Below are 26,733 nucleotides of genomic sequence, written 5' to 3' on the forward strand. Positions count from 1 at the left end.
GTGGCTCGCAATAGGCAGAACTGTACCTGACTCACGGAAATGGGCTCCTCGGCGCCGCGGTCGTCCGCAGACTTGGGCACCTCGAGACGGTCAATGAAGGTCTGCAGCTCCTTGCGGAAGGCCTTCATCTGCGCGTTGATACGGTAGAGCAGCTCGTGCTCGCGGATGCGGCTGCCGTCGTCCTCCTCGTCCATGAGTCCGAACAGGTCCCCGTTGGCCACGTAGATGCGCGCCTCGGTGATGATGGTGCTCGTGTCGGCGATGAGCCGGTCGATGGTCTTGCCCAGGCGCTCGGCCTCCGACCGGATGTCCTTCATCTGCTGCCGATCGGAGAAGCTCTTGGGCCAGGGCCCGGGCGCGGGGTAGAAGGAGCGCGTGGGCGTGAGGCAGCGGATGTTGCGCACCTCCTCCGAGTCGCTCTCGCCACCGATGGGCCCTTCGCGCTTGCGGTGCGGCGGCCGCGAGTCGTCGTCGCTCTCCTTCTTGCCCGCGTCGCTCTCGGCGTCGCTGTCGCGGGGGCTACCGCGGATGCCCAGGTGCGAGGCCAGGTCGTAGCGCTGCATGTTGGACATAAGCACGCGATTCTCGTACTGCAGCTGCATGACCTTGCCGCTGAGCTCGTTGATCTGCAGGCGCGCTGCCTTCAGCTCCTCCTGCAGGGCCTCCGTCTTCGCGTTGTCGTGGTGCCGCGCGCTGTCGTGACCGCCGGACTTGTACTTGTACTTGTTGAGCTCCGCAGTGATGCGCTTGTTCTGCTCCTCCAGGTCGGCCACGTTCCTCCGCAGCAGCTCCGTCTCGTCTTCCACCAGCTGCAGGTGCTGCCGCAGCTCCGACAGGGATTCGCTCTGCTCCCTCATGAGCGGGTTGGCGGAGCCGTTGAAATCATCACCCCTAAGGTCGTCCAGTTCCGCCTTCAGGCCTCTGTTCTCCACCTCCAGTTCGACGATTTTCCTGCCCAGGATGTTGGCTTCTTCCTCCACCAGCCTTAGCCGTAGCTTGAGCTCGGCCTCCCTGGTGCTGGGAGGGCCTCCAGCTTCTCCTTTGGGCAAAGGACTGTCCAAATCCCCATAAAAGGATCTGTACTTCTGAAGCTCGTGTTCAAATCTGTCCTTTTCTTTATCAATCTTGGCCATTTTCTTTCTCATCAAAGCGGCTTCTTCCTTAACGAACTGCAGCTGGCACTTCAGATCTTCATTGTCCTCCTCATTTGGGGGAAAAGAGGGACAAGGATAGGACATCATTTTTATGTAAATCAAGGAAACAACCAAAAGAGGACACCTGGAAAAATAATTTCTTTTTCTTGCAATACAGATTTAATGACAGAGAAACAGAAGCAGACACTGAGTATTTTCTTCAGATCACTTCAATTCTTTGGCAAATTAAAGATTAGAACAATGTTACATCCTGGAAGCAAAAAGGAAAAGGAATATGAAAAGAGACAAACTGTGGTTATCACTATTCAGAGATTATTATATGTTTTAACTGCATACAACTGTTTGGTGATCATTTCAGCAATGTTTCTTTTTTTGTTGTTTCATTATTGCAGTAATAAATATAACATCTGCTCAAGGAGCATGTGGTTCCTTTGCATTCGCTGCCACGTTTTTGTCACTTACACTGAGCCAAGTGCTGAAAAGTGTTTTACAAATATGAACCTAATTTAATATTCAGAGTAAATTTAGGAGTAGGCATTAAAGTTCCTGATTTACAGATGTTCAGTAACTCTTTGAAGGTTACACAGCTAATGAACAGCAAAGGACAAAGGTGAAATTTGAATCCAGTTCTGTCTGAAACTAATGCTCAGGCTCTTGATTTCTGTGTCACTTAGAATAATCTGTCCCCTGTTTTTATTCAAAGGAGAATTGTTTTAGAGGCCTGTAAGTCAGGAAAGTTTGACACTGGAATGGTCCATCCAAGGAGAAACTGTTAGTTTTTCCATCAAGATCACATTTTAAATAGGATGTACTCCCATGAGTCTGAAATGGATAAAGCTGGTGCAGCCTGGCGAAAGGATAGTGGAACTATAGAAGTTCTTCTCACACATTCTTATGACAGCCTCAGAGCCCAGTCATTAACTAAACTGAAAAGTACAAAAGGACTAGTGGAAATCTTTCTCTGAGGGATATTACCGAAGCATGTTATTATGTCTACGGACATTTCTCCCAAGGACAATTGCTCAAAATTCTCTTTTAAGTATGTATTCTGAGCCAGTCATGTAACTTCTGTGAACTTTGGTTTCTTCATTTAAAAAAATGAAAATAAAAATTCTTTCCTTACCTAGTACTTAGTCATCTGTGTTTGAGATGCATTCTGGTAAAAAAGGAGCAACCACTGGTGAGAAGGTGAGGAGAATAATGAGCTTCTGCCAGAGACGCTCAGTAAATACCAGACAGAGCCTTTGAGATGGAAGAGATGGAGAACAGGGCACAGATCTCCTGTCTTCCTATCTACTAATGGGAATATGAAGGGTTTGAGAGCTGCTGGGTGTGCAGAACCTGAACATTACATTCCATATAGTATTGAATCCTTGTATCAGCCCTTCAAGATAGGTGATGCGATCTCCCCTTTACCGATGGGAGAGATTTATTAATATTGCAGTGCACAAGTTAATAAGTGACAGAGCACAGTCTATATTCTGGCTGAGTCCCAAACTCATATTCCTTCTACTGCACATGCTGCCTCTAGAAAAGAAGCATAAAGTAAAAAAAAAAAATAGAGCAATGTGGTAAAAGCAAAGAAATAAGATGTGTTGTCTTGTACACTTTCCTCTAGAAGAGGTTTAGAAGAAAGAAGAGAAGGACTACCAGGAGAGATGAGACAGCCTTAGTAGCATCCAGAGAGGAGGAGAAGAGGGTATGTCATGGAAGGCTTTGATGGAAGAACTCATTTCACAAGGGAAGAGAGAAGCTGCATACAATATATTATACTATGTGCTGGGACCCTCCCACTAATTTAGTGAGGATGAGACCAAGGATATGTTGCAATGTTTTGGATCACATCAGCAGAGGAATCAAAGATGACACTGAATTTTTAAGTTGAGGGGTCTCATTTGATTGTATGGCCAATAGCAAGGATAGAGAATGAACAAAGAGAAGCATTCCATTTAAATCACTTTTAAAATAGGATGTACTCCCATCAGTCTAAAATGGATAATGTTGGTTCTGCCTGCTGAAAGGATAGTGGAATGAAACTGACAGAAGTTCTTCTCATACATTCTCATGACATTCTCAGGACAACCTCAAAGCCCAGTCATTAACCAAATTGAAAAGTACAAAAGGAGAAATGGAAATGGTTTTGTGTGAAGAATATGGGTTTAAGGTTTTAAGAATGCTGTCTGTTAGGTGTTCTGGTGGAGGGACACGGGGTGGAAACATCCATCAACAGTCATGTAGAATGTCAGGTTCATGATTAGATTACTAAGATTACATCTTGGCACTTAGAGCTCAGGTCTAGAAGTGAGGACGTGTGGATGAGATGCATAGAGGTGATGGTTGAACCTATCATAATGGTCACAGACACAACCAATGAGAAGAAGAAAAGAAAGGGATACAGATGGCTGGAGGCAGTGGCTCGTGCCTCTAATCCCAGCACTTTGGGAGGCTGAGGTGGGTGGATCACGAGGTCAGGAGCTCGAGACCAGCCTGGCCAATATGGTGAAACCCCGTCTTTCTTAAAAATACAAAAATTAGCTGGGATAGTGGCATGCACCTGTAGTCCCAGCTGCTCAGGAGACTGAGGCAAGAGAATTGCTTAAACCTGGGAGGTGGAGGTTGCAGTAAGCTGAGATTGCACCACTGCACTCCAGCCTGGGTGATGGAGTGATAGAGCGAGACTCCATCTAAAAAAAATCTAAAAAAAAAGGAAGGGAGACAGGTCAGAGGTTTGGGAGGGGAAATCTAAGGTCATGTAGGCCAATAATTAGAGCAATATTTGAACAGAAACGTGATCAACAATGTCAAATATGCTTTTATATAGGCTAGGTTTTATTTGACATGCAAGAGTAGATGAGACTGGGAAGCCAGGTAGGGTTGCATGTGTGGTGGAAGTCCTTGATTGCAAGGCAAGGCCTTTATTTGCTAGTATAGTTGGCATATACTGCAAATTGAGTCTAACCAAAACAGCAGTGGCTGTGATACAAGGCACAAACTGAAGCAGAATAACACTTCAATGGGTTATATTAACCAAATAAAAAAGAGAATATCTGATGAGTGTGTATGTAAGCTCTCCTGCCCAAAGGAATGAAAACAACAATTATTTTAACACTTGGACAAAGACTGCATGTAATAGAGGCATTATGAGGGAAGGAATTGCATCAAGGGCTAATGGGTATGGTAATTATTTTATTTATTTAAAAATAAATCTTTTCAAGATACATAATGTGCAGTTTCTGCAATGCCAAGAGTTTACAACCCTGTATGCCAATATGCCTTGCATCCTCATCTTGTAACCCAACTATTGTAGGCTGCATTGGAAACTTGGCATAGAAATATCATACATAATTATCAAAAAAGACAGGAGATTGCATGCAAAGTGCCTGGTCTACAGTAATTGAGCAGTAAATACTTGCTCCTATTTCCCACAGTGAACAGTAGGCAAGAAAAATTAAAATGCTCTGAGGTGTGAAGCAAGTTATTTGTTATTTTTGTGTATGTTAAAGACTCATTCAATTTAAGATGCAAATTACATGTGAAGAAGTGAACATAAAGATATGGTGAAGGCCAGTAATAAATGAGCTAAGCCTGGTTTGACTTTAAGAGCCACTGCTAGAAACTAAATTGCATTCTAATTGATTACATATATTAACTCATTTAGTCTGTGCAACAACTCTCTATTATGATTCCCATTTTATACATGAGGAAATAGAGGCACAAAAAGAATAAGTAATGGACCCAAGTTCATACATTCGATATATGCCATAGACTTCAACCTAGGCAACCTGGCCCTAGAGATACAGTTCTTAATTGCCGTGCAATATAAATTCTCTGTAAATAAAGTCACTGTGCTGCTGGAGGAACATGTGAGGAAGAGATCAAAGATGCTGAAGCAAATTAACAAAATGAAATACAAAGCTAAATGAATAATAGAGGTTTGGACCATATACAGTTGCCATTGTTGGCAATTTTGTGTGGTTTAACATAGAAAAAGGAGACATGGGAATATTTAAAAGCATGTATTGAACATGTGCAGAGTGCCAATCACTAGACACAGATGATTCAAAGCTGAATAAGATGAGTCCTGTCTACAAAAATGCCCTGGCTAAGTAGGAGCGATGAATGCATAAACAAGAATTACAATAGAATGGTATATTTTCAGTAATACAAATATGTGGATCGATGGCTTGCAATCTTGACTGAACATTGGAATCACGTTATAATTTTGTAAAAATGGACCATTTGATAATTGAGATATCCCATCGGAGACAGCCTGATCCATCTCCTGGGGTAGGTTTTTGAAAAGTGACAGGTCATAAGCTCTGAAAATAAATGTGTTGGAAATGATAGCAGAAACTTCAAATGCTGCAGTATATATAAATAAGGAAGTTTTTGCCCATGAAAACTGGGTGAACTGGGCAAACTGGTGGATTGCATGGCATCCTGACTTTTGTAAGGTCCCAGGCCTCACTGAGAAACTGATTAAAGTTGTGGATGTTTTTGCAGAAAGTTGCCCACATGCATAGCGAGTGGAGGTCCATAAAGCCAAGACTAAACAGTTAAGAATTCCTGCATCAGAGACTGGTGGAAGTCCTTGACTATGGTTGAAAAGAATAAATAAACTTTTAACGCAGAAAGTGTAAGAATAGGACAAATGTAGATACAGTGTCTACTCCATAAACAAGGTAGGAAAGAAGATTCATGGCAACACGTGAAATGATTCACAACAAAATATTTCGAGTAAGTTGAATAAAGTGACAGCAAAGACAGAGTGGAAAAGCTGTAGTGACAGAGTATATTTGGACTTACTAAGAGAACAGAGAGAAAGGTAGAAAAAAATGATATCATGGTCTTGGCTGTGAGACTCTCTGGGATTCTAAAAGTGCTGAGGTCTATACACATTCTGGTGCAAGTACCAGGAGAAAACAGAGCAGGAACACAGCAGGTACAGAGAGGAAAAAGGAAAATAATATACAGTTAACATGTTATGCTTTAAAAAATGTCTGAGATCAACTTTTTCAAATTTTGAATATTTAAAATCACTTTAGTTAAATTATCTATCGAATGTGAAAAAAACCTTGTAATCATAAAAGTATACTACAGTACCATAGAATCCAACGGACATAGTTTAAAGGTTAATATCTAGCCAAGTGCTTTTGGAGAGTCGTAATATCAAAGACATGTGACCCAGAACAACTACATCTTGAATAGGAGTTGGGTAAAATGAGGCTGAAACCTACTGGGCTGCATTCCCAGATGGTTAAGGATTCTGAGTCACAGGATGAGATACGAGGTCGCCACAAGATTCAGGTCATAAAGACCTTGCTGATAAAATGCGTTCCACTAAAAACGCCAGCTAAAACTCACCAAAACCAAGATGGCCACAAGAGTGACCTCTGGTCATCTTCACTGCTACAATCCCACCAGTGCCATGACAATTTACAAATGCCATGACAACATCAGGAAGTTACCCTATATGATCTAAAAAGGGGAGGCATGAATAATCCACCCTTGTTTAGCGTATCATCAAGAAATAACCATAAAATGGGTAACCAGCAGCAGCCCGCAGGGCTGCTCTGTCTATGGAGTAGCCATTCTTTTCTTCCTTTATTTTCCTAATAAACTTGTTTTCACTTTACTGTGTGGGCTCGCCCTGAATTTTTTCTTGCCTGAGATCTAAGAACCCTCTCTTGGGGTCTGGATCGGGATCCCTTTCCTTAACAATAGTGTCACTTTTATCCCACGTTTCCCCTTCCATTTTAAAATCTTCTTCATTACAACCATTGGCACCTCTTTTTTACCTTGGAAGCAGAGCTAGTCTTTACTGTGGCTGTGTTTCTAAGGTTTTTAACAAGCCCATGTTGAGTACATCTTTCATTTTTATTCCTTTTTCTCCTTTATTTGGCTTCTCCAATCACTGGTATGGAGAATTACTTCATTCCAGGGCTCTCTAAAGATATAATGAGCCTTTCTCTCCCTTCTGACTTCCCTCTGCAACATTCCTTTCTTTACTTTCTCCTGACACTATAGGAACAGCCTTTCTATTGACCTTATTAATATAAAAGGACAAGATTAGCATCATGAGTATAGTTCTCAAATACAGCAGCATACAAAGTACGAATGACATTTTTCTGTGTGCTTACAATGTAAAGCAATTATAATAGGGATATTACGGCTGGCTTTATTAGTAAACATTCTGATTTATACTGCCTGTATCCACGACTACATAATTGATACGCAAATTTGACTTTGTTTTCCATAAGTTTATCTGGACATTATATCTATTTATAAATGTAGCTTATTATTATATACACTTAGAGGTACTTGATGTACTAGTTGAAATGTTATTTCCACATACCTCTGTGGGAGTCTGTTGAGCCTTTTTTTCAGATTTTGGCAAATCTTTGCTTCCTCTTCTTTTTAAGGATAACTGAAACAAAGCACGAATATATTTAGTTGGATAAACCATAATTTTAATTCAATTTTATGTTTTTAAGTATTCTAGTCTCAAATGACAAAACCAAGACAAATAAAAAGAATTAGTTCAGTAATCATAAAGGGAGGAAAAGAATCCTAAACCAGATAGATTTAGATATATTTTTACTTTGGGCTAGGATACACATTACAGTAGAATGTAGCTGGCAATTATTTAATTTGAGAAATACAAGAAACCTACTGTGAAAATGCAGAAAAACAACAGACAAAATTTAGATTGTTTACTCAATATGATATATAGTTCAAATGTAAACAAATGCTTGTTAGCATTCCACATCACTGAAGGAAAAAAGTAAGTTATTATCTACAATGTTGGGAGTTAGGTTGCTATAAGCTTATGAACGCACACTTTCAGTGAATTTATGTAGAATTGGAAGAACTTCATTCTCCCATCACCACACATCACCCCCCTGCCCCTCCCCGACATGTGCAAAATGATAGGGTATGGTAAGGGTTGTAGTGAAATGGAGAAGGCATGCCCCATCTCAAGAAGCAGGTGGACCAGCCACAGCTTCAGCTCATTGTGTGATACAGGAATGTGGGCTTTTACAAGAGAAGCTGGAAATCTGGATTCTTATGTAAAATCTCCCACATTTTACTGGCTGATCCTAATTAAAATTCAAACTAACACTTTGGAAGTCAAAGAATACACAGCTCGTGCCAAACTGTTTCAAGGACAAGCATTATATGATCTCTGGTGCTCAGTTCCATTTCTCACACCAATATAATGAAGGGTCTCTGTAGGTAAATAATAATTATCCATAGATATGAATGTCTACCATATACTAGACATTGAGGGGGAGACTCAAAGTTCAATTAGACACTGCATCTACCATCAGGAGGCTGAAACTTAGCAGGGGAGGAGACAGAGAAGCAAACAATTACAGTGCAAGTCGATAAATGCTATGCTTTAGGTTCTGTGAAGCAGGGGTTTTGTTTTAGTGTGGCATCACCACCATAAAAATAGTGCTTGCCACATGGCAGGTGGTGAAAAAAATACCTGCCGAACTAATAATGTATGAATACCAAATACGAGGTTCTGAGGTCAAAGGGGTATAGACTGACAGTAAAAATAGGAAAGGCTTTTCCAAAGAGGAGGCTTCATAAATTTGCAAAGAAATGAAAGTTAAATTCTTCACATGTTAATTTCTAACCCATATCCACTGTTAAGTAAAGGCATATGTTCAAGCACAGAAGGCAGGGGAATACTTTTATGAACTGCTTTCATTCAGTATGAAACTGAAACTACAGAGACAAATGAATAGCCCACGTGGTTATTCATTTCTAGTTCTTTACAGGAAGAAGTTCTTTCTGTTGCTTGTATAATCTTCTTAGAAAGGAAAGCTTGGGGACTGCCTCACCATAACCAAAAAGTAATTTAGGAAATAATCAACAGAACAGTCCCAAGAATACCAAGAATAAAGTGAGCTAAAAGGAGAAATCTGGAACATTCTAGGTAGGGGCTATCTACAAGAAGCATTAAATTTGTTTCACTAAATACTTATTGAATGCTTGTAATTTGAATTCACTCCATTGTATGTTTATTTACTGACTACTAACACACTTCATAAGACACCTGTGACACAATAATAATAAAACCAATCTTTGTTCTTTTGGGGGTTCTCAGCTTACTTGGCACGATCTGTCCGGTTTGGAATTCAACACAGTGTTATGAAAGCAATGATAAAACAAAAACAATATTAACTGTCATTGAGCCCTAATTCATGTCAACCCCTTCACATACGTTATCTCAACTAATTTTTAAACACGCCTTTTAGCCTCACTTTGCAGATGCTGAAACTAAAGTTTACAGGGGTAAACAAAAGTAGATGAATAAATTATCGAAAGCATCAGTTATCTCTGTGCTCCTCAGAATAGCATCATCAGTGTCACCCAGAAAGCTGTTGGAAAAGTACATTCTGGAGATTCATCCCAGACCCACTGATTCAGAGACTCTGAGGATGGGGCCCAGTGATCTATGATTTAATAAGCTAAAGTTTGCAAATGTCTAAAATCTATGACTTAATAAGCTAAAATTTGCAAATGTCTAAAATTACTACTAACAATAGCTTCAGATCTTGACCCAAGTCTTTCTGATATCTAACTGTTAGCTGTTAGATCACTAAGGAGACAGAATTTATCTAATCTAGGGCTGGAGATGGTGTGGGAAGCTAGGGATAATTTCCAAAATGAGCAACATCTTATCTAGAATCTGGTGCATGAGTAGCCAGCCAATGGAAGATGAAGAGGAAGAAAAGGGAAAAACAAGGCATTCCACATAGAAAACCCATTTCTGGGACAGAAAGTTCGTATGGGTGTTACAGAGTGAGAGGAGAGGAGTGACATGAGATTTGCTGATGGCATAAGTCAGATCTTTTTTTTTTTTTTTTTTTTTTTTTGAGGCGGAGTCTCGCTCTGTCGCCCAGACTGGAGTGCAGTGGCCAGATCTCAGCTCACTGCAAGCTCCGCCTCCCGGGTTTCCGCCATTCTCCTGCCTCAGCCTCCCGAGTAGCTGGGACTACAGGCGCCCGCCACCTCGCCCGGCTAGTTTTTTTGTATTTTTAGTAGAGACGGGGTTTCACCGTATTAGCCAGGATGGTCTCGATCTCCTGACCTCGTGATCCGCCCGTCTCGGCCTCCCAAAGTGCTGGGATTACAGGCTTGAGCCACCGCGCCCGGCCATAAGTCAGATCTTGAAGGACATTGAATAAAGATTGAATTTTATCTCATTCAGGTCAAATTATTGTCCTAGGGTCAACTTGGAGCAGTAAATGCTCCTAATTGAGCAAGAAATGTCATAATTAGACTGTCATAGAAGACATACAAAGAAGGGTGGCAGTACAAATGGCTGTGAGATAAAGAGGTGATATGCAGGGATTTTGAGAAAAGTACATTCTAGTTCTGGAAATGTTTTTTGGTCTTTGTGTTTCATTCATTTCACAGGTATTTAGTTTCTGGTTTATATGCGGTACTGTATATATGCCAAACACATATGACTAAGAAATATTGTACTCTTTCCCCAAAGAGCTAACTGTTTATTACGATAAAAGGATGATAAACAGTGGGCAGAACTAACTCAGGGAAATAAATGAAGAACAAGGGACTGAGAGAGCAAAGGAAGAAGCTATAATTCCAGACCTGGGGAATCAGAGAAAATCATCCAAGAGAACTGACTTTTGAAGGATATGCAAAATTTCAACAGAAATAAAACTGAACAAACTGTTTTAGGAGTAAAGATATAGAGAAATGAGTGTGCCTTTCAGATGCACTAACTCCTGAAAAGAAGTGATGGAGGTAGGGCCACTGTAGAGATGGGTAGAAGAAGATGCAGAAACGATTGAGGTCAGCTTGTGCAGCTGAGAAATTTAGACTTTATCCTGTGGGCAATGTTAAAATGAGACCTCTAAATTAATATAAGAGAAATGCTGAAATTAGGGCATTCTTTCCTAAGAGGCATTTTCTATTTCACTTTTATTTAGATATCACTGAAGTGGGGTGTTAAGCTCAAATAAAGCTCTGAAGTAAAGCCTTCCCCTTGAATAAAGATACGTTAGCTTTCCGGTTCCTTTAGGGCTACTAGTAACTGTAAGTATCACATTTGCATTTTCAATAAATATTTCATCATATTTTCATATTCCAGTAAGTTTTTATTAGCTTTCTGAATCCTATGAAACAAAGATGAGACATTTCTATGGATACAGAAAGTTTGAGAAATAATGTGAGTCCAAGTAGTCCCTTTCCTGTGAGGATGAAACTGTGTAACCTCCCCCCTTGTCATCCTCTCCCACCATCATCCACTAAATCTTGTAACCTCTGCTAGGGGAGCAGTTTGGGAGGCCACAATGAAATCTCAGATTTTCATCTTTGCTGGCAAAGCAGGCACTTCTCTAGATGGTTCTCTAGATAAATATGTTGAAAACATTTCTTGTCCACTTCTTAATTCTTTACATTCCCAGCCTCAGCTTGTCCAAAAGAGGCGGCTGTTCTTTTTGACCATGAGAAGGCCAGGAATTAGAGAGTTTTGCCAGTAATTATTTTTGCACAGCAATGATATAAAATGGGTTGTTTGTTTTCTAAAAATGTTTTGAAATTACCTTCCTTTTCTCAATTAAAATTTACTCCACTTAATACGAAGCATCTTTATGTTTTCAGCAATTAAACAACAGAGAAGAATGTGCCTAACATGCTACCAAAAGACGTATTGTGCATATAGAAGTCTCCTATGCTGTTGATAAAATTAAAGAGAGATTCATTTGTGTGGTAATTAAATCAAGAAGGAAACTATAGACACATTAATATTTAGATTTTTTGAGCCCTAAATATGTGTCATGCACTTTTCTAAGCACTTTATATGTATCTACTCATTCAGACTGACAACAGCCTTATTGACACCATTGTCTGAAGCACACAATGGATTTGTCACTCAGCTAGCTAGTGTTAGAACCAGGATGCAAATTAGCCAGTTTCAGAGTTCCCACTCTGAACAACTACATTATACTGTTACTTCAAAGGATAAAAGGTGCAATTTAGATAGCAGGCTTATATTATTTCTGAGCATATCTTTTATGGTAACAGAGCATGACTACAAGGTTTGGGGTACTAGGTTACATATATGACGTATGTGCAGAAGTTTTAATATTTTCAACATAGGGATCAGCAGAAGTGACATACACCACTTACTGGTTCTTAAATCAATCTGTAAATACTGTGACTATAGGGTAACACTGGGAGGGAGGCCCAGGGATTGCCTGCTGGAAGCAAACTGAAAAAGGTAAGAGCTCTGTCTCCAACTTGTCTTGGAAGGGGACAGGAGGGGCTCTTGTTCCTAGAAGTCTTCCTCTTTTCCTTCTATTACATCCTTGACACTTACCCAGACAGCCTGGCAGAGGCAGAACAGGTGAAGTGCCCAGAGAGCTTGCTTCGGTCACATTCACTCTCTTCCCTAAAAGGGTGAGGCAGGATCCCAAGCTTCATACTAAGGCATGATTGTAAGGTCCAGAGGGGAATGTGGGTGAGGAAGAGGCACATGCCAGGGTGATCAAGCTGTGTCATTCTGTGCAAAATCTTTCAGTGGCTTCCCCTCTCACTCAGAGTCAGAGCCATGCTTTACTAAGCTATACCAGACCCTGACTACACACTAGATTTATTCTGGTAACGTTTTATAAAGACTTGACCAGATTTCAACCCAGACCTATTAAAACAGATTTTGGGATTGGGCCCAGACATTTTTTCAAAGCTCCCAGAGTGACTAGAATGTGTAGCTGGCTCTGTCAACCACCAGCGCACTCTATGTGGTCACCCCACCCGCCAACTCCACATCCCAAACAAGCCCTTCGACCTCATCTCCCATCACACTCCTCACTGCTTTCTTTGCTGTAGTGTCACAGGCATCCTTGCAGTTCCTCAAACATGCCAAGCATGCCCCTGTTTGGGGCCTTTGGACTATGGCTTCCTCTGCCTGCAACATTCTTCCCTCATACACTCTCATGACCCACTTCCATAGTCTCTTCAGGTTCCCTAATCAGAGAGACCTTCCCAGGCCATTTCATATCAAAAAGCAAATCCTTCCCCCATTCTCTTCCTCTGCACATTCCTTGTCTTCCTAATTCTGCTTTTCTTTTTCCCCATAGCTCCTCTAATCTCACCAACTGACTTGTATATTTGTTTGTTTCATGTCTGTTTTCTCATTCTGCAATGTGAGCTCCACAAGAGCAGGCTCCTAGAATTGGTCTCTGTTAGAGCTCCTGCTCTTGGAAATATACCTGACACAAAGTAGGTGCTCAGTGTATGTCAGTCCAATGAGGAAACAGCTACTGTAGCTTTATTTCTTACCTAGATTTGTTTTGGAAACAAATTTGTTTTGGAAGCATTATTAAAAGTTGATAAATGATAAAAATGGGTAAACAAATAAAAGCCCATTTGAAAAGATCAACTTTAAAAGTAGACCTTTAAAAAGCTGGAATATAAAATGGAAAGAAGCTAGAAAAATAAAAATGTCTTAGGCTTTTCAACAAAAAGACTAAAGAGTAAAAATTGTATGAGCTGAAAAGTATTTAAAACAAGACATATCACATATAGCTGACCCTCTGTATCTACAGGGTTCACATCTGTGGATTCAACCAACCATAGATTGAATTTTTTTTAAGTACAATAATAAAAAGTAATGCAAACTTAAAAATGATATAGTAAAACCACTATTCACATAACATTTACATTGTATTAGGTATCATCAGTAATCTAGAGTTGATATAAAGCACAGGCACACCTTGATTTATTGAGCTTCACTCAATTACACTTTTCACTCAAGTACAAAAAGTATTGTACTTCACAGATACCACAATTTTTACAAATTTAAGGTTTGTGGAAACTGCATTGAGCAGGTCTATTGGTGCAATTTTTCTAAAAGCATGTGCTCATTTTGTGTCTCTGTTACATTTTGGTAATTCTCCCAGTGTCTCAGACTTTCTCAATATTATTATATCCATTATAATAATCTGTGAATGATCTTTGATGTTACTCTTGGAATCGTTTTGGGGCACGATGAACTGCACTGATATAAATTGGTTAACTTAAATGTGTGTGTTCTATCTGCTCCACCAACTGGCTGTTCTCCCATCTCTCTCCCTCTCAGGCCTCTCTATTCCCTAAGACACAACAGTATTGAAATTAGGCCAATTAATAACCCTATAATGGCCTCTAAGTTTTCAAGTGAAAGTAAGAGTCATATGTCTCTCACTTTAAATCAAAAGCTAGAAATAATTAAGTTTGGTGAGGTAGGAATGTCCAAAGCTAAGATAAACCAAAAGCTAGGCCTCTTGTGACAAACACCTAGGCCTCTTAGCCAAGTTGTGAATGCAAATAAGAAGTTCTATAAATAAATTAAAAATGCCACTCTAGTGAACACACAAATAATAAGAAAGCAAAACAGCCTTATTGCTGATATGCAAAAAGTTTTAGTGGTCTGGATGAAAGATCAAACAACCCACAACATCCCCCAGGGCAAAGCCCTAACTCTTCAGTTCTATGAGAGTGAAGGAAGAGAGTTGGGGAAGCTGCAGAAGAAATGTTAGAAGCTAGTGGACATTGGTACACAAGGTTTAAGAAAAGAAGCCACCTCCATAGCACAAAAGTGCAAGGTTCAGCAGCAAGTGCTGATATAGAAGCTGCAGATGCTATTCAGAAGATCTAGGTAAGATGATCGGTGAAGGTGGCTACACTAAATAATAGATTTTCAATGCAGATAAAACAGGCTTCTATTGGAAGAAGATGCCATCTAGAACTTTCATAGCTAAAAAGGAGAAGTCAAGGCCTAACTTCAAAGCTTCAAAGACAGGCTCTCTTGTTGGGGGCCAATGTGGCTGATAACTTTAAGTTGAAACCAGTGCTCATTTACCATTCTGAAAATCCTAGGGTCATTAAGAATTATGTTAAACCTATTCTGCCTCTGTTCTATAAATGAAAGAACAAAGGCTTTATGATAGCATATCAATTTATAGCATACTTTTACCAAGTATTTTAAGCCCACTTTTGAGACCTACTGCTCAAAAGAAAGGATCCCTTTCGAAAGATTATTGCTCATTGATAATGCACTTGGTCAAACAGGAGCTCTGATGGAGATATGCAAGGAGACTAACGTTGTTTTCATGCCTGCTAACACAAAATCCATTCTGCAGCGCATAGATCAGGGAGTAACTTTAACTTTCAAGTCTTATTATTTTAAAAATGTATTTCGTAAGGCTATAGCTGCCAGGTAGTGATTCTTATGATAAATCTGGGCAAAGTAATTGAAAGTCTTCTGGAAAGAAATGGCATTCTAGATGCCATTAAGAATATTCATGATTGGGCCAGATGCCGTAGCTCACGCCTGTAATCCAAGCACTTTGGGAGACTGAGGCGGGCACATCATGAGGTCAAGAGATCGAGACAATCCTGGCCTACCTGGTGAAACCCTGTCTCTACTAAAAATACAAAAAATTAGCCTAGTGTAGTGGTGCGTGCCTGTAGTCCCAGCTACTCAGGAGGCTGAGGAAGGAGAATTGCTAGAACCTGGGAGGTGGAGGTTGCAGTGAGGTCAGATCATGCCACTACACTCCAGCCTGGGTGACAGAGTGAGACTCCATCTCAAACAAACACACACACACACACACAAATAATATTCATGATTGATTGGAGAAGGTAAAAACATTAACAGGAGTTTGGAAGAAGTTGATTCTAACCCTCAGGGGTGACTTGAGGGGTTCAAGACATCAGTTGAGGAAATAAATGCAAACGTGGTGACAATAGCAAGAGAACTACAAGTATAGCCTGATTGTGACTGACTTGCTGCAAGCTTGTGATAAAACTTCAATGGATGAGGAGCTGTTTCTTATGGATAAGCAAGTGATTTCTTGAAATGAACTGTATTCCTTGTGAAGATGCTATGAACTTTGTTGAAATGACAACAAAAGATTTAGAATATTCTATAAACTTCCTTCATAAAACAGTGGCAAGGTTTGCAAGAATTTACTCCAATTTTGAAAGAGATTCTACTGTGGGTAAAATGCTGTCAAACAGCATTGCAGGCAATCTTTCATAAAAGGAGTCAACTGATGTGGCAAATAACATTGCTGCCTTATTTTAGGGAATTGTCATAGCCACCCTAACCTTTGGCAACCACTACCCTGGGCAGTCAGCAGCCATCAACATCCAGGGAAGACCTGCCACCCAACAAGATGATGACTCGCTGAAGGCTCAGATGATCCTTAGGATGTTTTAGCAATAAAGTATTTTAAAATTAAGGTACATACTTTTTTAATATATATATATCATGCTATTGTACACTTAACAGACTACAGTATAGTATAAACATAACTTTTATATGTACTGGGAAATCAAACAACAGTGTGACTTGCTTTATTGCTGTGGTCTAGAACAGAGTCTGCAATATCTCTGAGGTATGCCTGTAAATGGGAATATGTGAATAAACCAGCCTGGGCAATACAGTGAGACTTTATCTCTACAAAAATTTTTTAAAAGTTAGCCAGTCATGGTGGCATGCAGCTAGTCCTAGCTACTTAGGAAGTTGAACCAGGAGGATAGCTTGAGCCCAGGAGTTTCAGGCTGTGGTAAACTATAAACCCACCACATACTCCAATCTAGGTGATGCTAGACTCCAGCAAGACCCTGTCTAAAAAAAAAAAAAGGTGGAGTCTACTTCTGTACCTCTTCTAACTGAGCTGGCCTCGTGACTTGCTTTGACCTGTAAAATGTGGTGGCAGAAATGGCATGCTGGTTCTGAGTCTATCCTTGAGAGATTATACAATTCTGCTCACTCTCTCTTGGAAATCTGCTACCCTGTGTTTTAAGTCTGGGCTGGCCTGCTCCATGAAAAGTCATGTGGCCCAGTTGCTTCTATTGCCCTAGTGAACAGCCAGTTAATCCTCAGTGCAGAGCCTTCTAGCTGTTAGCTGACCATAAATACATGCATGGACCTACCTGAGACCAGAATGGACCACAGAATTATGAGCCACATAAATATTGTTTTAAGCCACAAAGTTTTGGGATGGTTTGCTAACAGCAAAAAAACACTGACACATCTACCAAACATTTTTCACCACTGGGATTAAAAAATACATTAAGCTAATGAATTTAGTTCATATTTATTAAAAAATCCCTTATTCAAATTCCATAAAAGCAAAAAACATGAATGTAAAAGGCTAAGAGGAAGAGTTGAGAAGGTTATCAAACATAAAAAAAAAAGCTTAATGTATTTTCCTTGTTTCTATTTCTCCCCTGCCTTTGCCACTATTTTGATTCCAGAAAAAAATTTTAATGAAACTGAGCTTAAAGAAATTATTTTTAGGCAGGGCGCGGTTGCTCATGCCTGTAATCCCAGCACTTTAGGAGGCTGAGGCAGGTAGTTCACAAGGTCAGGAGATTGAGACTATCCTGGCTAATACAGTGAAACTCCGTCTCTACAAAAAAATACAAAAAATTAGCTGGACGCAGTGGTGGCCGCCTGTAGTCCCAGCTACTGGGGAGGCTGAGGCAGGAGAATGGCGTGAACCCGGGAGGTGGAGCTTGCAGTGAGCCGAGATCGTGCCACTGCACTCCAGCCTGGGCGACAGAGCAAGACTCTGTCTCAAAAAAAAAAAAAAAAAAAAGGAATTATTATTATTATTATTATTATTATTATTATTATTGAGACGGAGTCTCGCTCTGTCGCCCAGGCTGGAGTGCAGTGGCGTGATCTCAGCTCACTGCAAGCTCCGCCTCCCAGGTTCACGCCATTCTCCTGCCTCAACCTCCCAAGTAGCTGGGACTACAGGCGCCCGCCACCTCGCCCAGCTAGTTTTTTGTATTTTTTAGCAGAGACGGGGTTTCACCGTGTTAGCCAGGATGGTCTCCATCTCCTGACCTCGTGATCCACCCGTCTCGGCCTCCCAAAGTGCTGGGATTACAGGCTTGAGCCACCGCGCCCGGCCAGAAATTATTTTTAAAGTTCACTTTTCCAGTTCTAAATTGCAGATACTTCCCTTAATAATAGCAGGTGTTCAATTAGCACTAAAGGTATATATGAGTTAAAAGCTAATATATTTCATTCTAACATTTAAGCTTATTATTGGGTGTGAATCAGCACATTTTTGAAGTATTTCTTCTATTTGAACTTAGCTTTTATTCTTCATTTTTAGGAAGAAGTCATCTTCACAATGCCTTTATCTATGCTTCTGATTTATATTTGTCCATCCCACCCTTAGTTTTAGCAAATTTTATCATTCTGTTTCTATAGTTTTTCTAGGCAAGAGAAGAAAAATAACTTTAAATTTTCCAAAATTCCCTACTTATGTAAATTTATAGAGTTGAAGCACAAAGACAAATACAAAGGGAACTATACCCAGGAAATTCTCAATTTTAATTTAAGAATTAGATTTTCCAAACTTACAGTGATAGTTTAAAAAGCCAGACTTTAGAAAAGAGTAGAAGCTGGGAGTGGTGGCTCATGCCTGTAGTCCCAGCACTTTGAGAGGCCGAGGTGGGTGGATCACGAGGTCAAGAGATTGAGACTATCTTGGCTAATACAGTGAAACCCCGTCTCTACTAAAAATACAAAACATTAGCCAGGCGTGGTGGCGGGCGCCTGTAGTCCCAGCTACTCAGGAGGCTGAGGCAGGAGAATGGCTGGAACGCGGGAGGCAGAGCTGATACTCCGTCTCAAAAAAAAAAAAAAAAAAAAGAATAGACAAAGGAAGAAAAGAAACATTATTAGTTCATTGATTCTAATAAATAATATTGGAAGATATGGGAAGGAAAGTTGACTGGCAATTTAAATCTGGAAATTGTTTCCAGACGTAATAATAAATTCTAAAAGTCCTGGATTTTTCACTCTGACTCCCTTTTAAAGATGATCATAGAGGCACATATCAGAGGTTAGGAGGTATATCTGGCACACAGATGTTTATGTCATGAAGGCAGAGATCTGAATTTGCCAATAAATCAACCAACCCTCTTCTGCTAGACAGCGAAACCCTTTCTCCATCCCTTAAGTACAGATACCATTCCTATCTTCTGAGTTATGAGGCTGCCAAACTTATTTTATCCTACCTCCAGTGAATGCCTAAATAAAAGCAAATTTTAAAAGCCAAGAAAACTATTTTTCTGCTCTAAAAACTGATACAATGCCAAACTAAAATAGCTGTGATCATGGTATTATTATTATTTTTTCAAACTAAAGAATGCAATAAATTTTCCTTTTCTTAGTTCCTCTATTCTTTTCCCATGTGATAAAGTAGATATGTACAGCAGAGGTCAGATTGACGACAGAGTTGTGTGAATTCTTTATTGTTAAGGAATATTAATGAGTCAATTTGTAAAGCATACCCTTGAATCAGGCTACAAATAAAAGAGAAAACTTTTAATTCTCTTTCGGTGTGGGAATTAGAATTGTCTTCACAGGGTCAAATAGGTTTGAATGGCCCTTCAATTGTACAGTGTCTTTTTAAGCCATTCTTTGGTGCCAGTAATTACTTTAAAACATCTCTGCCCTTTTCCTAATGTATTATTTGGTAATAATGCTTAAATATCTTTAAACTGGAACCCATGTTTTGTAACTATTAGTGGCATTAAACATTAAAATGGCAAAACCACAATTACTTTTGCACCAACCTAAGAGTACAGTGAAATTTAGGCACATCAGAAACTTAGAAAGTAAAATGCTGAACTTAACTCCAGAAAATCTAAGACAGCCTAAAAACCATGGGATATCAGAAAGAAGAAAAAAAAAAATAGAAGCTTCTCTTGTTAATGGGATGTGGTTACAATAGAACTGGAGGAGATAGCATTGATCAGAAACTGTAATAGTTGAGGCCTACAAGATCTTTGTGAAAACATACCCTTTAAAAGTCAGGTTAGAACTCAGTATTGGCTGCCTTCCATTATGTAGTTCATATCATATGATGAAAACATTTCCTGGATCCTTAGGAAGAATTGGCCTCTGTATTTACTAAGCTTCTCTGGGATTTGTCAAGGGACTCAAGCTACCACTGAAATAGTCTATGATACAAGCAATCCTTTCATCATTGTAGAACCTTCTTTTGGAGCAGGGTATGTGTTATTAGAGGGTCTGTCAAACTGCCAATAATAAACTGATCACAAAGCAACATCACCTTGCTTTAAAAAATCAAAGCCAACATGCTAAGTGCTTCTTTAATATATCATGTATTACACTTGGATGGCACCATGCAAAAGCCTCAGAGAACTCCACCCAAGCAAATGGATTTAAGACTGGGATATTTATCAGCTTACAGTTTAAAAAATCTGAGAACCTGGTGGTTCACACCTGTAATCCCAGCACTTTAGGAGGCCGAAGTGGGTGGATCATGAGGTCAGGAGATCAAGACCATCCTGACTAACACAGTGAAACCCTGTTTATACTAAAAATACAAAAATGTAGCCAGGCGTGGTGGTGGGCGCCTGTAGTCCCAGCTACTCGGGAGGCTGAGGCAGGAGAATGGCATGAACCCGGGAGGTGGAGCTTGCAGTGAGCCGAGATCAAGCCCCTGCACTCCAGCCTGGGCAATAGAGCAAGACTCCGTCTCAAAAAAAAAAAAAAAATTATTTTATATCTTAGATCCACAGTAAAGATATGTTTATTAAACTATGGATGATAACAACAAATGCAGATATGTATTCTAATTCACTCTTGTTAATGGATTGGGTTCTAACCATTATTGCATTGAGTAATTAAAAGACATTTAGAAAATTATGTCTGGGTAGTGACCACAGTTCCTTAAGGCCTTTGCTTATAATTGAGGCAAAGAAAAAAACTGTGGCCAACATGTATAAGGTGAAAGGATGAGCTGTCCAGTCTATTCTATACTGCCTCTCAACCAGCTTCAAACTCATTAATGCAGTGAAATTAGCAACATTGTTCTATCAGGTTTAAAATCTTGTAAGAAATATGCTTGAATGTGCCATTACAAGATGGCAGGACACTAAGGGGTGGGCATTACGTGAGTGTTTAAAAATTGTTCTTTACACAATTATATAATTAAGATATTTCACAATACAAGTTTAAAGGTCAGAGTATTCATTAATTTCCAAAATGCACTAAAAGGATGCAGACGCAAGTTTCTGAGGGTAATTCCTGGACTAGGTTAAATGTGATAGCCCACAATTATGTTTTAAAATTTTTGGAATTAGTTACCAAATTTAAAAATGTAAACCATTTACATTTGAAAAATCCAAATTTCCAGTTTCACTCGAAACATTTGAAGAACGGAATTTGGGTTGAGATTATGGCACGGCAACACTGGGTTAAAATTGAATATTAAGACATACACTCTTGGCTGGGCATGGTGGCTCATGCCTGTAATCCTAGCACTTTGGGAGGCTGAGGTGGGTAGACTGCCTGAGCTCAGGAGTTTGAGACCAGCCTGGACAACATGGTGAAATTCTGCCTCTACTAAAATACAAAAAAAATAGCTGGACAATGAGATCACTTGGACACAGGAAGGGGAACATCACATACCGGGGCCTATTGTGGGGAGGGGACGGGGGGAGGGATAGCATTAGGAGATATACCTAATGTAAATGATGAGTTAATGGGTACAACACACCAACATGGCACATGTATACATATGTAACAAACCTGCACGTTGTGCACATGTACCCTAGAACTTAAAGTATAATTAAAAAAAAAAAAAATAGCTGGGCGTGGTGGTGGACACTTGTAATCCCAGCTACTCGGGAGGCTGAGGTACAAGAACTACTTGAACCTGGGAGGTGGAGGTTGCAGTGAGCCAGGATCATGCCACTGCACTCCAGCCTAGGTGACAGAGTGAGAGTCTGTCTCAAAAAAAAAAGACACACACAACATACACTCTCCAGTTCGCCCCATCACTTCCAATGTAGACAGCTTCACTCATTCATATACACTGCTTGGCCCCTAGTGACACTGGAATGTTCAAACTCTGCCCTGGACTGCTAAGGTCATGTATGTGGAAAGAGTCCAAGAAACACAACCTTCCATATAGAGCCTTACAAGAATCTTTCCTACACTACCTACACCCTACCTGTGTTTTCCCGTAACCAGGAGCTTGCTTCTCTATGAGGCAAGTGATGTATTCCCTTTACAGATGGCTCTAATGAATAACAAAGTCTTTATTTTGATCACAAATCTACTTAAAGTTAAAAACTACTTAAAGTGATTTTAAAAATCTAATTTATCTTCTATACATGGTACATCTCTTCAAACACTGGAAGAGAGCAATCACATCTCAAATATTTTCTTCTTCAGGCCATAAACACTCCCCAGTTCTTTCAAACATTCCTCATATAATATGAATTAGTACCTAGTTTATGGTCAACTAAACTTCCTAAGCCTTTTTTTGTGTAAATACCTATGAATATATTTCACTCTCCTGTATTTGTATAAATTAAAAAAAAACAAATTTCAAGACATTGCATTAATTCATATTAAATTTCATTTTGTAAATTCAGGTTTATCACTCTAGTATGTTGACAACATTTTGATTTTTTGTTCTATCCTTTCTTGTATGTTCCTTGGTTCCTAGTAAGAAGAATCCTGCCTAGATATTTCTAAATTAGCGTTTAGTAGGTATTTACTAGGGACATAACTGAACTAAGCTGAAAAAAAAAATCACAAAAAGAAAGACTGAGTTAACTTTTTGTTACAAATGTATGAAAACATCATCAATAAAGCATGACAATCACAACTTCTGTAATCTCTATCCATGTACCATTAAGTAAAAATCATGAATAAAGTAAGATGATAGAATATTTTCTCTGCAATCTTAAATGGATTAAAAAAATTTTCTCTTCATGATTTGATTCTATGCTAATTAACTATTCTTGGGGATAGTTGATCTTCTTTGGCCTTTTCCTATTTTTATGACAAGGAAAGTAGAGACAGAAGTAATTAGCTTTATTTTTTTGTTTGTTTGTTTTTTTGAGAATACCAGGAAATTTTTTTTTTAACTTATTTAAGCCATATTTTATTTTGGATCTCTGTCACATGCACTGAACCTACATCCCAACTAACAGAAATCATTCTAGTTCTAACATGTTTTTTCTTTTTTTATACTTTAAGTTCTAGGGTACATGTGCATAACATGCAGGTTTGTTACATATGCATACTCGTGCCATGTTGGTGTGCTGCACCCATCAACTCGTCAGCACCCATCAATTCATCATTTATATCAGGTATAACTCCCAATGCAATCCCTCCCCCCTACCCCCTCCCCATGATAGGCCCCAGTGTGTGATGTTCCCCTTCCCGAGTCCAAGTGATCTCATTGTTCAGTTCCCACCTATGAGTGAGAACATGCGGTGTTTGGTTTTCTGTTCTTGTGATAGTTTGCTAAGAATGATGGTTTCCGGCTGCATCCATGTCCCTACAAAGGATGCAAACTCATCCTTTTTTATGGCTGCATAGTATTCCATGGTGTATATATGCCACATTTTCTTAATCCAGTCTGTCACAGATGGACATTTGGGTTGATTCCAAGTCTTTGCTATTGTGAATAGTGCCACAATAAACATACGTGTGCATGTGTCTTTATAGCAGCATGATTTTTAATCCTTTGGGTATATACCCAGTAGTGGGATGGCTGGGTCATATGGTACATCTAGTTCTAGATCCTTGAGGAATTGCCATACTGTTTTCCATAATGGTTGAACTAGTTTACAATCCCACCAACAGTGTAAAAGTGTTCCTATTTCTCCACATCCTCTACAACACCTGTTGTTTCCTGACTTTTGAATGATTGCCATTCTAACTGGTGTGAGATGGTATCTCATTGTGGTTTGGATTTGCATTTCTCTGATGGCCAGTGATGATGAGCATTTTTTCATGTGTCTGTTGGCTGTATGAATGTCTTCTTTTGAGAAATGTCTGTTCATATCCTTTGCCCACTTTTTGATGGGGTTGTTTGTTTTTTTCTTGTATATTTCTTTGAGTTCTTTGTAGATTCTGGATATTAGCCCTTTGTCAGATGAGTAGATTGCAAAAATTTTCTCCCATTCTGTAGGTTGCCTATTCACTCTGATGGTAGTTTCTTTTGCTGTGCAGAAGCTCTTTAGTTTAATTAGATCCCATTTGTCAATTTTGACTTTTGCTGCCGTTGCTTTTGGTGTTTTAGACATGAAGTCCTTGCCCATGCCTATGTCCTGAATGGTACTACCTAGGTTTTCTTCTAGGGTTTTTATGGTATTAGGTCTAACAGTTAAGTCTCTAATCCATCTTGAATTAATCTTCGTATAAGGAGTAAGGAAAGGATCCAGCTTCAGCTTTCTACTTATGGCTAGCCAATTTTCCCAGCACCATTTATTAAATAGGGAATCCTTTCCCCATTTCTTGTTTTTCTCAGGTTTGTCAAAGATCAGATGGATGTAGCTGTGTGGTATTATTTCTGAGGACTCTGTCTGTTCCATTGGTCTATATCTCTGTTTTGGTACCAGTACCATGCTGTTTTGGTTACTGTAGCCTTGTAGTATAGTTTGAAGTCAGGTAGCGTGATGCCTCCAGCTTTGTCCTTTTGACTTAGGATTGTCTTGGCAATGCGGGCTCTTTTTTGGTTCCATATGAACTTTAAAGCCGTTTTTTCCAATTCTGTGAAGAAACTCATTGGTAGCTTGATGGGGATGACATTGAATCTATAAATAACCTTGGGCAGTATGGCCATTTTCACGATATTGATTCTTCCTATCCATGAGCATGGTATGTTCTTCCGTTTGTTTGTGTCCTCTTTTATTTCACTGAGCAGTGGTTGTAGTTCTCTTTGAAGAAGTCCTTTACATCCCTTGTAAGTTGGATTCCTAGGTATTTTATTCTCTTTGAAGCAATTGTGAATGGAAGTTCATTCATGATTGGCTCTCTGTTTGTCTGTTACTGGTGTATAAGAATGCTTGTGATTTAGCTTTATTTTAAAAATTGAGAGTACATTTAAAAGGGCAAAGAACAAAGCCCATCTTTTAAAAGCAAGTAACACATCCATGGAGTGTGTTTGCTTATGTGTACATTCATAGAGCAAATGTGCATGAGTGTCTGTGCCTGTCTATGTGCATGTGTCTGCATGTGAAAATCATATATGTATGCTGAAGCATATATGTGTCTGTGAATGTGTATATATGTATGTGTTTTAGGTTCTGAAAAGAATTTCAGCGCACTTTAAAAACTGCTTAGCAAATTCTAAAACAAAAGGGCAATCAGAATCTCTGACACCTCTATCCATATACCAAACAGGTAATTTTGAAATGTATCACAAATATTAGAAGACATGCCCACTGAAATAAGTTATAATTTGATTTTACTTCATGTTAACAGGCATCTTGATATCCTCTGGAATTGTACTGGCATGTGTTCAAGTCAGTTGGCTCATTTCTAAGTTATTTTAGAATAAATGGACAATCACTAAGTTTCTGAAAATTTAACTTGAACAAAAATAAGTACCATATTCTAGGCTAAGGAAATTCCTTAGTCTCTTGATATAATGCTAAAGAATACACATACATGCACATGCATCTTTTTTAGACATGAGAGCAACTTAAGAACTACACATATAGTAGTGCCTTAATACATAATAAATAAGTACCTGGGGGAAATAAATGCATGTACATAAGAGCATGAGATATCACTGCCATAGGAATAAAGTATTCCACATATTAATGAAGTTAAGGAAAGTAACCAAAGATGAATCAGACTTATTTCCTAAAGTATTATTTTTTAAAGAAAATTTACCCCATTCATATTGTTACTCAAATTGACAGAATTCTGAGTTAATATACTATGAAGCTATCATTTACTTCTGATTAAAATATATCTGAAGGCAAAGACAAAAATGTAAACACAGTAATATCAAAAACTAAGGTGGCAATCAAGCATTAACCAGAATCTGAGAAAATTTTCTTTTAACAATAACATCAGTGGAATTCAAACGAGAAATATAAGCCATCTAATATATAGCCTTCAATGTCTGAAACAGAAGGATTGGCCATGCAGACCAATAAAAACTAGACATCCTTTTTCTTAAAAGGTTAAATGTAAATTTGCTATATAACCCAGCAATTCTAATCTTAGGTACATACCCAAGAGAAATAAAAATGTATATCCACAAAGGACTTGCACAGTACTATTCCTAGCAACATTGTTCATAATAACCAAAAGTTGGAAACAACCCAAAATTCCATCTACTGGTGAATGAATAGATAAAATATGATATCTGTCCAGTGGAATATTATTGGGCAATTTACAAAAGGAATGAACTACTGATACATGATATGACACAGATGAACTTGAAAAACAGTATATTAAGTAAAAGAAGCCAAACCTAAGAGACCACATACAGTGTAATTCTAGACATTATATGAAATGTCTAGAAAAGGTAAACTCATAGATACAAGAAGTAGATTAGTAATTGCCTGGAGGTAGTCAAAGGGAAGGAAGAAATAGGAATTAACAGTAAATGGGCGCCATCAGAGAAATGCAAATCAAAACCACAATGAGATACCATCTCACACCAGTTAGAATGGCAATCATTAAGAAGTCAGGAAACAATAGATGTTGGAGAGGATGTGGAGAAATAGGAACACT

General features: G+C 39.1%; 1 protein-coding gene across 1 annotated transcript in view; it reads right to left on the reverse strand.

Annotated features, from left to right (window-relative positions):
- SOGA3 (SOGA family member 3) overlaps window positions 1-26,733 on the reverse strand; it is a 49,162-nt gene that overhangs the window by 2,101 nt on the left and 20,328 nt on the right. Inside the window, exons 4-5 of the mRNA XM_033234501.1 lie at window positions 7,510-7,581; window positions 27-1,202 (exon numbers count right to left, since the gene is read on the reverse strand). Coding sequence (XP_033090392.1) covers window positions 27-1,202; window positions 7,510-7,581 — 1,248 coding nt within the window. The remainder of the gene's footprint in view (window positions 1-26; window positions 1,203-7,509; window positions 7,582-26,733) is intronic.

Source organism: Trachypithecus francoisi, unplaced genomic scaffold (genome assembly GCF_009764315.1).
Source record: "Trachypithecus francoisi isolate TF-2019V2 unplaced genomic scaffold, Tfra_2.0 Lachesis_group15, whole genome shotgun sequence".
Taxonomy (NCBI): domain Eukaryota; kingdom Metazoa; phylum Chordata; class Mammalia; order Primates; family Cercopithecidae; genus Trachypithecus; species Trachypithecus francoisi.